The sequence below is a fragment of the Budorcas taxicolor genome, chromosome 11, assembly GCF_023091745.1.
Source record: "Budorcas taxicolor isolate Tak-1 chromosome 11, Takin1.1, whole genome shotgun sequence".
Classification (NCBI taxonomy): Eukaryota; Metazoa; Chordata; class Mammalia; order Artiodactyla; family Bovidae; genus Budorcas; species Budorcas taxicolor.
Genome location: NC_068920.1, coordinates 131,761,987 through 131,775,204, shown reverse-complemented (window position 1 = coordinate 131,775,204; position 13,218 = coordinate 131,761,987). Strand labels below are relative to the sequence as shown.

The following is a 13,218-nucleotide window of genomic DNA, read 5'->3' as shown; positions in this document are numbered from 1 at the left end:
TTTGCTATTACAAACAATGCTGCTCTATGTGTTACTGCAAGTTCACGTGTCTGAGACACAATGAAGCCAAACAAACCGAAACGTGGGAATTTGGAACAAAAAAAAGGTTTACTGCAGGGCCATACATCATGCCTAAAAGCCCTGAACGCCCCCAAAAGGTTTCAACTGTGTGCTCATGGTAGTTAACATCTTACATCTGTTGGAGAGGGAAGATTTTTTACATCTGCAAAACAACTTGGGAAATGTGCATCAAATACCTACTATTGAGTTACCTGAGAGGAGCTGAAGCAGAGGATGCAGGGGAAAGGCTGTCTGGGAAGGTCCCATGGTGTCCTGCTCTGTTACATATGGACTTCCCTGTTGGTCCAGTGGTTAAGAGTCCCTGCTTCCACTGTAGGGGGCACGCCTCACAGGGGCCAAAAGGGGGGAAAATAAGATGCTGCTGTAAATAACCTTGTATCTAAGTTACTTCATATGTATAAATTCCTAGAAGAATTGCTGGACCAAAATTTAGGTGCACTTGTGATTTTGATTGATGGGCAGTCTTTTTTTACTGATCTGATTCTCCATCTCTAATCTCTACCAGTTAGCTTTCTAAAGCACAGAGCTGATCCTGTTGAACCTCTGCTTAATTTTGATGATTGAGTGGTATGCTCAATATAAAAAAAAAATGAATTCATGATTTTTATAGAGAAAATGCAAAAATTCAACAACTTCTCACTGCATGGCATTGGAAGTAACTAGTGATCAATTCCTGAAAATTGACTGTTTAAAAAATTAAGCATTGATCTTGCCTTTCCAGTATAAATTAGTAATTCAGAATAGTAACTGATGACTAATGCTGAAGCTGAAGCTCCAATACTTTGGCCACTTGATGCAAAGAACTGACTCATTGGAAAAGACCCTGATGCTGGGAAAGATTGAAGGCATGAGGAAAAGGGGATGACAGACAGAGGATGAGATGGTTGGATGGCATCACCAACTCAATGAACATGAGTTTGATCAAGTTCCGGGAGTTGGTAATAGACAGGGAAGCCTGGCATGCTGCAGTCCATGGGGTCGCAAAGAGTCGGACACGACTTAGCAACTGAAATGAACTGATGAGAGAGAGTTCTTTATAGATTATCAGCTACTAAGCATGGAATGATGTAATTAGGGAAAAAATTTACCATGTTGCATCCTCTAATGAAATAATTCAGGCAACAAAAAACATAATAACCACAGATAATGTATGGATCCTGATTCAACTGTAAAAAGCCACTTTTGAGACAATGAAGGAAATTTGATTATGGATTAGACAAAGATAAGCAAGAATTTAATAAGTATAATAACATGGTAAGTTTCCATATGTTTTAGAGATATGCTGATGTTTGGAGGAGTAAAATGATATAATGACTGGGATTTGGTCTAACGCAACTTCAGCAAGGAAAAAAAAAAGGGAAACAGAAAGCATTCATGGGAAATCTTGATAATTACTGCATTTGGTGAGGGGGATTCTTTGTATAGTTCACTGTACTTCTATGCTACTTGAAATTTTTCAATAACACACACACATATACACACACAAAACGGATGACTCTTGTTTTTTTAGGCTAACCATAATGGTCAGACTCTCACAACCTGAACCTAATCCAACCTATGTTAACAGCTTTATCACTAATTCTCCACATAAACCTCCATTCTAGCTTTACCTCATGTCTTGACAATTTGGAACTGGCTGATCATTTTAAGGCCTATTCTGTAGTCTAAGTTATTTCCTCTGCTGATCTGCCTTCTCATCCTTTTTCCAATTGGGAAATTTCTTCTCCTTCAAGGCCTAGGTCAGATGTTAGCTGTGAAGTCTTGCCCAACCTCACTAGATCTCCTGAGTTGCTTCCAATGAACTCTGTTCATTACTACTAGTAGAATTTATCTCATACTGTAGATACCGTCTGTCTTCCTCCATCATGATGAGTACTGCCTAACAGCACACAGCATAAAAATTAAAGGCGCAGACTCTAGATCCAGAATGCCTGAGATCGCATGCCAGTTTACTTAGCATTACACTGGGCAAGTAACTCCAACTCTCTGTGCCTCAGTTTTCTCATCTGTAAAATCTCACTTCATAGGATGGTATGAATCTCTGTAAATGATAAGAAAGGGCCAACAGTTTCCAACACATGTTAACTACTGAGTACTAAGAATATATATTAATGTGTAAGATTATTTAATAAAATACCATTGTATTCATTTAACATTAATATAATAACAAGACTAAATACTAAGGATAGGACTCTTACTTGTCCTTATTGTATTGCTCCTCATATCTAGCTCAGTGTCTGGCACATAGATGCTCAATAAATGGTTGATGACTTGGGATAACTTTTGGTCGCCATGCTGACCTTCACTTTGGCCCCAAAGCACTGCCATGGACCTAATCACCTGAGAACATTTCCATAAAGGTTTGTCTAGAGGTTCGCAGCAGGTGCTAAGAGGGACTGGGGAGTCTGGACTCCTAAGTGGTGGTGATGCTAAAAAGGATAACAGGCAGCAGAGTTGCTAAGTGTAGGGAGTATGTCATTTATTGACCCTGTGTTCCGCCACTCACTGGTCACTACTCTTGACTCGTAGGACAACAGGTACAGAACTGCAAGGGATCATCCCCAGCTCTGTGATCACCAGGTCCACCAGTTCTGGGGGGGTCACATCATAGACCAGATTCAACAACCGTAGGGATGAGTGGTTCTGCCAGTTAGCCAGGGCCACATGTTCTCCTCGCTCACACAGCAGATCATCAGGGTCATCTGCAATGGGAGGTGCACCCTTTTATGTACTTTTAAAAACTAAGTTGTAGTTCAACCTCCCTTCTCCCTCCCAAATCTTCTCAGGTCCCCGGAACTTCCTCTTCTGCCCGCCTAGGCCTCCTTACCTAGCTCATTAGAAACAAAGGCATCAGTCTGCACACGCTCACAGAACTTGTATGTTTCACAGCAGACCAGCACTGGTACATTATGGGCCCGTGCCACCAGGGCCAGCTGTGCCGTCCCTACCCGGGACATCACAGACCCATTCGCCAGGAGAGCATGAGCTCCCAATAGCACCTTAGAAACCTATTTTGAAGAGTAGAGAGAAGGAAAAAAAAAAATCATGTGTGACCAATACAGAATAAGGTTTCCAACTCCTCCCAGGATAGCAACATTAAGACAATGAATAAAAAATCGTAATAATGGCCCTTGGAAAACACCTCACCACTGATTCACAGCACCACCCACAGGAAGACTAAACTGTGAAGTTACTTTTGTCTGGTTCCCTCGTGGTGGCTGCTAGTTTAATACAAGGTTCCTGTCATAGCTAGACATGCTGTGTAATGTGCTGGAGATGTTCTTCCTATTAGCTATCAACAAGGTTATAGAGTTTTAGGATTTCTAGGTAACTGCAATGTTGGGAAGGTGAGATTATGTCTACACTACTGTACCCTTTTACTCCACTTTGGAGTCCCTTTACTCTGCCCTCACCTCTGGGAGCACATAGGAAGCTGCAGGAATCAGCAGGTAGGAGGCAGGGACCCCAGCACGGACCAAAGAACGTAGCGTGTGCTTTCCCTCCAGCCGTGGCCGGCTGTCCACCACTACCACACGAAATTGCCGGCCCTCAGCCCAAGCCTCCTGAAGAATTTGTGATACCAGAGATGAGCTGGAGCGAAGGGAGAGGAGGATTCAGTTATAAATGTCACTGACTGATGGTCAGCTCATTACTAAAGGGCAAAGGGGCAGTCCCTTCTTCAGATCATTTCACTTCCCAGTTTTCTCAGTCGTAGGGTCTGGCCCATACCATCCATATACCAGGATCACATCTCCATTACTGATCTTCTTATAAGCAAAGCGTGAGATTGCCTGAGCTGCAAGCACAATCTTCTCTTTTATATATCTGTCAATAGCTGCTCGTAGTTCTGACTTGGCCTAATGGAGTAAGACACTTAAGAAACAAGAAATGGATATTTTTTCCTTTGATTATCATGCCAGATACTTGAACATGTGTATAACAATGAGACTAAAAGGGGCCCAGGTTAGGCAGTCCAACCACCTCCTTAACCCCTGCCCAGGCAGACCAGATAGTTGCCCTTCCTGTGAGTCCCAAATATGTTTCCAGCTCCATCCTCCCATGCATGCCTTGCTCATGCCTCATACTCATCACCTCCTCTTCCCGCTTGGAGCTGCTCACACCCGTGATCTCCTTGTTAAGGAACTTGATGGCATTGTACATGCTCGCTGACAGGGGACGGCACTGAGTCAGGAAGCTACAACAACAACCACAACACCTTGCATCCATGCAATGCTTCACAGCTCACAAAGCTTTTATATTTAAAAACATCTTTTGAAAGAGAAGACAGAAAAATTAAAAACAGAGATAGAAGAGCAAGAAAAAGGCTTCAAGAAAAGGACGGAACAAGGTAAAGAGTGGGAGCAGACGTGCAGTGGTCATCCTTACCTGAAGTAGGGCTTTAGTTTATTCACTAGGTCCCTTGACAATTCTTCATTGGGAGGTGTTGTGTAGTCCTGAATCACCTATAGGGTACACAAGTTGATTGGCAAAATGTCCCCTGAAAAAAGTCTTTGAAAGGGGGATAGGGTAAGCTTCTCTGAGGAGAGACTTCTAGGATGGTGTCATTTCATCTTCCCCTGGAGATGACTCTGGCTGAGAGAAGCTGGAGTAGTGTTGGGGAAGGTGAGGCTAGGTCATAAGAGGGAGTAAGATGGGACATACCTGCTGCAAGGCACGAAGCAGGGCGATGCACCGGGCATTGGAGCCACTGACCAGGCCCTGGGAGTACTGCAGGCCGAGCCGCACCATGGCTGGGTGGATCACAGAGGATGGGATGCTGATGGGATGGCGGTGTCACACACTTTGCAAGGGAACTTGAGCACCTACAGCCCACCTGCCTCTGATGAAAATGAACCTCCTTCACTAGCACAGACACCCCCATTTCCTCAACAGTTCTGCCTTGTGTTTATACTTCTTTCCACAGATCCAACCTCCAGGTTCCAGTCATTTTGAAAACAGAATCACTAAAACTCCTCAGACTTAAAAGTTATGACAGTTTCATAAAATCCTACCTCATAAACTGGGTCAAAGAGTTTTGTCTGCTGTACTGGGGTAGGTGGGAGAAGAGACTGACTTTGGATCCATAATCCTTTCGTGTAGGAACCTTGACAAAACAAGAGGACAGGACCAAGGGCCCAGAGTTTAAAACTGTGGGATGATGCTGGGAAAGAAGAAGACAGTGAGCCCGCTTTGACCCAAATACTCATCCTTTTCCAAGGTCTCACTTTGCCCCGAGCAACCTTCCTCTCTCTATTCCATCTCTTTCTGGCCATACTCCAAGCCCACTTCTTACCTGCTGTCGCTCTGGTTTTTTCACAAGCCTTCTCAGAAGTGTAGGGTCATCAAGCTGACTATGCTCAGGTAGACGCTTCACTCCTAGAAGATAACAATCATGTCTTCAAGACACTGTAGGTGATAAAGAGAAATCTACATTCAGGGCATAAGGGACATCAAGAGAAATTTGAGGCGAGGTAGAAAATTGGAGAAAAAATGTAGATGAAGAAACAGGGGTAGGAAGAGGCTCACGGGAGAACTGTGAACTCTGCGAACCAAGGTAAAAACTGGCAGCTGTTCTCTGGTGGGAAAGCCTCAGCTAATATAGGCCTTTGAATCAACCGAGATCTTGAAATGAAAGGACAATACCTGAGGGGGTTTCTCCAGCTGTGCTGGGGCAAGCTTGAGAAGGTGGCCCTCGTTGGTCCCCTTTTCTCCCCTGCTTCAGGGCCCGCTCAGCTTCTTGCTTGGCCCGCCGTTCAGCTCGAAGTTCAGCTTTACTCCTACCTGCTGGAACTTTTTCCTTGGCAGTGCCCAACTGACTGTCCGGTCCTGCCAGGTGTTTGGCTGGGCCTACTAAAGGTAGAAGAAGGAGGTGCCCAAGCCTCTTGGGCAAGTAAGTACTAGCTATGCCCCAACCAAAGCCTCTTTTCCTTTTCACTTGTTCAAATTAACTTTGTCCTGTCTCCCCCTCTTTTCTCCCACCACATCCCTTTACCAGCTTCACACCCCAGCCCTTTGAAAAGCCCCCGCACCTTGACACTGGGCTGCAGATACAGCGGAGCCAGTTTCTGCTTCTGCCCCCTTTTCCTCCTTCCGTTTCTTCTTCTGCTGTTTCTTTTCCTTCCGAAGCTGCAGCTTTTCTTCTTGGGTCATCTCCCTCCCCCCTGCCTAAGACACAGACACACAATACTGCTCTTCCCCAATAATTCCAAAAATGAATAAACACTACTAGATACTTACTAGACTCCCACACGGTCCCTAATCCTTCCTGAGTTTCACCAGCTCCTTGTTACAAGCTAAGAGCCCACAGGGATCGAAGTTTCTCCTTCAAGAGTCACACTACGATTAAGGCTGACAAAACTCTGTAAAAATCTGCTGCCTTTACCGAAAAATAAAGTGGAACGAGGATGGAGGCTGGGGCGGAATGAAGTTGATACAGGCTCCTGCGTACCGCCTGACAGGGTAGCTTGAGCGGGCACCCTCACTTACCCCAGGCCGAGGAGCAAGCTCCGCCTTCATCGCAGATCCCGAGTCTGCATCGGAAAACAGGGCACAAAGTGAACTAGACAGGCTCCGGGAGGGTTTGGGGGGACTCGTACTCGGCACAGCTGGTTGCTGGCTCGGCATGACCAGAGCTCGGCTCCGCCACCAGGCGGGAGGTGAGCCTGGGATCCGCGTGGGGACGCAGTGCGCGGCCAGATTAAAGGGAAGCCGGGCGGGGGAAAGAAGCGAGCACGCACTCTTCCCGGAGAAACAAAACGGTGCGCGGCGCAGTGCGTCCGAGGCGCTGCCGGCCAGAGTCCGTCGTGGCGCGGGAACCAAATGACGGGGCCCAGAGGGACCCAGGGCCCAGCAATAGCCGTCTGGAGCCGTTGGCTCACGTACTTATTTGTGCGCCCGGCCCTTCACTCACCCTCGCGAACAGCCACAACCACGGTAGCCATCACCCTCCGTTCTAGGCTCCGCCCGCCGGGGTCACCGCGACTAGAGCGCCCCCTGGGTAGACACCCGTGGCGCGCAGCCCCAGGCCGACTACAAACCCCTGCGTGCACTGGGGCCCCGCCCCGGGCTACGGGTCGCGATAAGAGCCATCTCAATTTTAGGCTCCTAACCCCTTAGACTACAGTTCCCAGAATGCCAGGCGGCGCTGCGTCCCAGGGCGGACGTTCCCAGCCCTTCCCATCGCCGATCTCGCGCCCACCCCCACCCCCCAAAATGGCGAGCGAGACTGCGGGGACGCGCTGAGAAGCGGAGGCGGGCGTGCAAAGCCGCTGCGGCCCTCATAGTCCGGAGCCCGGCCGGGCCCTGCTGCAGGGAATATGCACTTTTCCATTCCTGAAACCGAGTCCCGCAGCGGGGACAGCGGCGGCTCCGCCTACGTGGTGAGGAGTGGCCGGAGCCCGATCGGGCAGGGGCGGGGATAACGGGCCGGAGCCTCTCCGAGCGGCCTCCGAGGTCTGGCTGCCAGCCTTCAGGCCTGGTCACAGGGCGCCGACTCCCGACGGCCTCGCTGGGAGCTTATATTACGTCTGAGATTCGTCCAGAGGTCGCCCCAGCTCCTGTAGGTCCTTTGTTCGGCCGCATCGCCTCCCTCGGCTGGGCCGCGGCTACTCTGGTGGGCGTCACTGGCCTCTTGGGGAAGAAGACTGCAGCCCGAGCGCTTGAGTGTGCCCCGACTGGTCCTTCTGCTTTGGGACCTGGCCCTGGGGGAGATAGACTGGCAATCCTCGGAAGATCTTGGCGCGTTGCTCAGCGCAGCTGTACCAGGCCACTTCCGGCCAGGGTTCGCAAGGGGACCGCCCAGACCGCGACCCTAAAATGCTTGCCTGCTTTTGTGTCCTCAGGCCTATAACATTCACGTGAATGGAGTCCTGCACTGTCGGGTGCGCTACAGCCAGCTCCTGGGGCTGCACGAGCAGGTGGGACTGGCACCCCTGCCTTGAGGCAGCGTCAAGCCCTATCCTCCACCTGGGCACCAGCGTCTCCATTTCCCGCCTCGTCGCTTATCCGTAGGCTGTAGTTCCCTTTTAATCACAGCCGCAGGGGAGGATTTAGTGCTTTGTCTGGTCGTGTGACATTTCCGGGGAACTCCCTAGGAAGCTTAATGTCTGCCACTCTAACCACCCCTGTCTATACTCAGATTCTCCTTCCTGCTTCTGTGCCCCGTCTTACACAGCCTGTACACTGCCTGTGCCTGTGCATGGAGAGATCGCCCACCCTTCCCCCTCGGCTGCCAAAGCACTTTCCTTCTGTCAGCTGAGCTGCAACTTGAAATTCTTTTCCCGATTCATACAAACCATTCATCAGTTTGGGTTTATGTTCCTTGATGCACCTGAGTGGGTGTAGCTGTTCCAGTTATCCTGTGTCTGTGATGTACTGTTTCTGTTCTCCTCACCAGATTGTGAGCTCTGTATTTAATTCAGTAGAGTCTTGATTTTACTGATAACTAGTTGTGCAACCCTGAGCAAGCTGCCTGATTTCTTTGGGCCTCAGCTACTCCAACTGAAAAATGGATTCATTGATCTGCAGTGTACCTTTAAATCCTAAGATCGCTTTGTGAATATACTTAGCTATTACTTGACTGTGCACATAAACTCTCATTACAAAACCCTTTGCTTCCTGTAGGGGTTCAGTGAATACAGCCTTGCTAGATAATCAAGGGGCTCACTAGGCCCTGGCCCTATATAAACCCTTCCCACCCTGTGAAGGGGCTGACTTGCACACTGTAAGATTGGAAAGGACATATATCTAGGATAGAGGAATGGCTGCCCCTGCCAAAGGAATCATTTCCTGGGTGAACAGGGTCGGTAGGGGAGCAGTGATTGAGGAAAAGGAAGGGGAGCCCAAGAGAACATTATGAATGTGGATTGCCTCTTGTCACTTGTGATGTTTATGTAAAGAGTTATATCTCTTTCTCCAAATAGCTTCGGAAGGAATATGGGGCAAATGTGCTTCCTGCGTTTCCCCCAAAGAAGCTTTTCTCTCTGACACCTGCTGAGGTGGAACAGAGGAGGGAGCAGTTAGAGAAGTACATGCAAGCTGGTGAGTGGCTCGAGGGAACGGAGGCTGACTCTGTTGAGGATTATGGGGAGAGTCAAAACAGCTGATTCTGTAGAAGGCCCTGCTGGGAAGCCTCTAGTTTGATTTAGTAAGCAAAAGTAAATAACATGTAAATATGCTCTAGCATCTGGGTACCAGAAAAGGAGTTTTGGCCCTGACATCTGTAAGAAGTACTAATACTAAACAGTCTTAAAGCATTTTTAGTTAGTGGGGAAAACGTCATACTTCATTTGTGTTTGATGTGCTTTAGATGAACGTTAAGTTCTGTAGGCAGTACTTAACTAGATGGTAGCTAAAGGTAGGGCAGGTGGGGAGTTTATGCAGGGGACTTCCCTGGCAATCCAGTGGTTAAGACTGGACTTCCAAGGCTGAGGGTGCCAGTTTGATCCCTGGTCGGGAACCCAAGATCCCACATACTGCATGGTCAGCCAAAAAATAAAAATTAAGTTAAAGAAATTATGCAAACAGTGAGTGGGGTGAGGCCAGCTGGAAGATGTGATAGGCCACCATCAGCCAAGGAAAGGGAGCCTACCAAGAAGAGAACTGGAAGTAGCCAAGAGGAGACCGTTAAGTTACTAGAACATTATTCTCTTGTCCCCACAGTTCGACAAGACCCATTGCTTGGGAGCAGTGAGACCTTCAATAGTTTCCTGCGTCGGGCACAGCAGGTAAGGCTTTGGGGGACCAAGATTTAAGGTTGAAGCACTTTCCTCTAGGGCCACATCATTTTAATCAGGTCGGTACAGAGGAGTTATTCTGGCACCGTTTCATGGAAGGGGGCTTCTGCTGTACCAGTGAAATCACGGAAACACAGCTTATAATTAAGCAGCTGAGAATAAAGGCACTGGAGGGACCTAGAAATACATAGTTGGGAAGGGGTCAGAGCTGGACGCTGGGCATGTGGTTAACAAGGAGGTGCTCCCATTCCATTCCCATGTTTTTTCACAACCAGGAGACACAGCAGGTCCCCACAGAAGAGGTCTCTTTGGAGGTACTGCTCAGCAACGGGCAGAAAGTTCTGGTCAATGTGCTAACTTCAGATCAGACTGAGGATGTCCTGGAGGTGAGGCACTTCTTCTGCACTGGTCTTCCTTCCCCTGTGCCCCCTGCACTCCTTCCCAGGCTTAAGATGATTGGAACCACCCCATTTGAGGATCTGTACTTCCTTCCTTGTCCCCAGGCTGTGGCTGCAAAGCTGGATCTTCCAGATGACTTGATTGGCTACTTCAGTCTCTTTCTAGTTCGAGAAAAAGAGGATGGAGCCTTTTCATGTGAGTTTCTCTGGACTTTACAACTTCCCTCTGTTTCAAGTAGTAAATTTGCCTCCCTGTCTCCCCCAAGAATGTGGCAGGCATTTCCCCAGGGCTTCCCCTCTTGCTTTCCCTCCCCTGAGTCTTGACATTTTCATTTTTTTTTTAAACCCATAGTTGTACGGAAGTTGCAAGAGTTTGAGCTGCCTTATGTATCTGTTACCAGTCTTCGGAGTCAAGAGTATAAGATTGTGCTAAGGAAGAGGTCAGGGGTGGGCTCGGAGGAGGGAGAGAATGCTGGGTTGGATTACAGGGCCATGTATTGAGACAGAGTGACCTGGGCAAGGGGGTAGTGCTGGGTTTTTCTACTAGGCCTCCAAAGCTTCCTCTGACTTTACCACCCTTCACCCCATAGTTCCGCATTGCTCCCGTTTTGCCCCCCTTTCCTTTCTACCTCTTGCCTTCTCTCAGCTTAGCCCCATTATCCCTTTCCACCCCTTGGCCTCACAGTTATTGGGACTCTGCCTATGACGACGATGTCATGGAGAACCGGGTTGGCCTGAACCTGCTTTATGCTCAGGTGAGCTTGGAGCTGCCTCAGAACCCTTCCCCTGACCTGGTGTCCCACTCTGCCGAGAAAACTCCTTTCGTGTTTTTACTGCCAATTCAAGGGGAAGTTCCTAGCATACTCTGCGGGCATCTGGCACAGCCTGTACTCTCCCTGCTTTGTAAGCTGATTGGTCAAGAAGACTCACTGCAAAGAGCTGGCTCAGATGTGGGGCTAGGGGTCAGGCTGGACAGAGGTAACTGGACACTTTCTTTGGACCTCTGACTGGGAGCAGCCCCTCACACCGTGTCTCCACTGTAGACGGTAGCAGACATTGAGCATGGTTGGATCCTGGTCACCAAGGAGCAGCACCGGCAGCTCAAATCACTGCAGGAGAAGGTCTCCAAGAAGGAGGTGAGCCTTACCTCCCTGTCTTCCTCCAAGGGGTTGCTTCCTCTGGGAAGTCCTGCTTCCCCTCCTGACTCGCCCCCATGGTGACTGGGTTTCAGTTCTTGCGACTGGCCCAGACACTGCGGCACTACGGCTACCTGCGCTTCGATGCCTGTGTGGCTGACTTCCCAGAAAAGGACTGTCCGGTGGTGGTGAGCGCAGGCAACAGTGAGCTCAGCCTCCAGCTCCGCCTGCCTGGCCAGCAACTCCGTGAAGGCTCCTTCCGGGTCACCCGCATGCGGTGCTGGCGGGTCACCTCCTCTGTGAGTTGGGGTAGGAGGGGGAGGCCTTTGGGATGGAGGCCTGGCAAGCCTTGAGCTTCCGGAATAGGCTGGAGTAGGTCAAGGCAACAGTCTCTCAGGCTGAGAACGAACTCAACCTGATTCCCCTTCTCCAGGTGCCACTGCCCAGTGGAGGCACAAGCAGCCCCGGCCGGGGCCGGGGTGAGGTGCGCCTGGAACTGGCTTTTGAATACCTCATGAGCAAGGACCGGCTACAGTGGGTTACCATCACCAGCCCCCAGGTGTGAGCCCACCCTCAGACCTCCTCTGGAGCCCATTGCACCGTCTCTCTTAGATACCCAAGTCTAGGGCTTCCAGGACTCCATGTGAGTGGGAGCCCTTGTCCTAGGGGTTCTGGGCTCAGGGTGACCACTCTAGTCAGGCTGAGCTCTCCCCTTGCCCTCAGGCTATCATGATGAGTATCTGCTTGCAGTCCATGGTAGATGAACTGATGGTGAAGAAATCTGGCGGCAGTATCAGGAAGGTACGCGGTGGCTGTGCTCTCCCTGCCTTTTGTCCTAGGGCTGACGCTTCTGAGAGGGAGGGGAAGGCTCAGGATTCCCATGGGAGTGATCCTGCCCTTAGCAGTGCCTCACGTCTCCATCCCCAGATGCTACGGCGGCGGGTGGGGGGCACCCTGAGACGCTCAGAGAGCCAGCAAGCCGTGAAGTCACCACCGTTGCTTGTAAGTACTGCTCCCTGATCGGTGCCTCAGCCCCCAGCCCCCAGCCTTGCCTGACCTCCCCACGAGCTTCTGATGCTGCTGTCTCCTCTTCTCCAGGAGTCACCGGACGCCAGCCGGGAGTCCATGGTCAAACTCTCAGTGAGTTTCCCACAAGGCTTGGCGAGGTTGGTGTTTGTAGGGGATCTCAGGGAGGCTCAAGCCCTCTGACCCCCAACCCTGCCTTTATTCCAGAGCAAGCTGAGTGCTGTGAGCCTGCGGGGGATTGGCACTCCCGGTACAGATGCCAGTGCCAGTGATGTCCATGGCAATTTTGCCTTCGAGGGCATTGGAGACGAGGACCTGTGATCTCCAGCGCTCGGATGTCTGCCCTCTGCCCTGGGAGAATGTTCAGAAACTTGCCCTGTGCCTGTATCCCGCCCTGCCCCCCAGACTGGGGGCATTTTCCTTTCTCTTGTTCCCTTTTCTCCTCTCAGCCAGGGACCTCCTAACCCACCTCCTCCTCCCCCTGCCCCCCATCCTGGGGCTGGCTACACAAAGGATCACCCAGAGCTGGCCCTCAATGCCAAATTAGCATTTAGTATTTTGCACAAAGTCCACGGGACCATGGCTACCTGCCTGGGGAGGAACCACAGTTCCCTTCAGGCTGCTTCTGGCTTCTCAGGGCCATGAGCCAAGGGGATGGGCAGAGGTCTGTGTACGGTCTGGCCCAGCTCCCCATCATTAAACTCAGCCTGATTGCTGCCTACCTCTGGTTCCCTCTCTGCCCCTGCTCCCCCCATCACAGCACACACTGCTGTGCTAAGGATGAGCCTGAGCCGTGCTTGTCACTGCCAACTCAGCACAGACATGGCTTTGTTAGTGTTTCCT

The 13,218-nt window shown here is 50.2% G+C and overlaps 2 protein-coding genes across 6 annotated transcripts; one reads left to right on the top strand and one right to left on the bottom strand.

The window, feature by feature from the left end:
• Positions 1 to 2,302: 2,302 nt before the first annotated feature.
• On the bottom strand, positions 2,303 to 7,049 carry EIF2B4 (eukaryotic translation initiation factor 2B subunit delta). Of its 4 annotated transcripts, none has more exons than XM_052648097.1 (13): positions 6,992 to 7,049; positions 6,568 to 6,611; positions 6,111 to 6,246; positions 5,725 to 5,928; positions 5,375 to 5,457; positions 5,094 to 5,185; positions 4,744 to 4,858; positions 4,468 to 4,544; positions 4,174 to 4,276; positions 3,811 to 3,938; positions 3,495 to 3,672; positions 2,909 to 3,089; positions 2,305 to 2,783 (listed from the first exon to the last, which is right to left on the bottom strand). In XM_052648097.1, the coding sequence occupies exons 1-13, from the start codon at positions 7,020 to 7,022 to the stop codon at positions 2,584 to 2,586; spliced, it is 1,572 nt and encodes a 523-aa protein (XP_052504057.1). In that variant the 5' UTR covers positions 7,023 to 7,049; the 3' UTR covers positions 2,305 to 2,583. The 4 variants fall into 4 exon arrangements, with proteins under 4 accessions (XP_052504055.1, XP_052504054.1, XP_052504057.1 ...); XM_052648096.1 differs by having other exon boundaries at positions 2,306 to 2,783; positions 5,725 to 5,931; XM_052648095.1 differs by lacking the exon at positions 6,992 to 7,049 and having other exon boundaries at positions 2,303 to 2,783; positions 6,568 to 6,720.
• A 247-nt stretch (positions 7,050 to 7,296) lies between these two features.
• Positions 7,297 to 13,191, top strand: SNX17 (sorting nexin 17). Of its 2 annotated transcripts, XM_052648009.1 has the most exons (15): positions 7,297 to 7,460; positions 7,923 to 7,997; positions 9,003 to 9,120; positions 9,742 to 9,806; positions 10,091 to 10,201; positions 10,319 to 10,409; positions 10,566 to 10,653; positions 10,899 to 10,968; positions 11,257 to 11,349; positions 11,445 to 11,648; positions 11,783 to 11,908; positions 12,073 to 12,150; positions 12,277 to 12,351; positions 12,448 to 12,489; positions 12,583 to 13,191. In XM_052648009.1, the coding sequence occupies exons 1-15, from the start codon at positions 7,398 to 7,400 to the stop codon at positions 12,694 to 12,696; spliced, it is 1,413 nt and encodes a 470-aa protein (XP_052503969.1). In that variant the 5' UTR covers positions 7,297 to 7,397; the 3' UTR covers positions 12,697 to 13,191. The 2 variants fall into 2 exon arrangements, with proteins under 2 accessions (XP_052503969.1, XP_052503971.1); XM_052648011.1 differs by lacking the exon at positions 7,923 to 7,997.
• Positions 13,192 to 13,218: the final 27 nt, after the last annotated feature.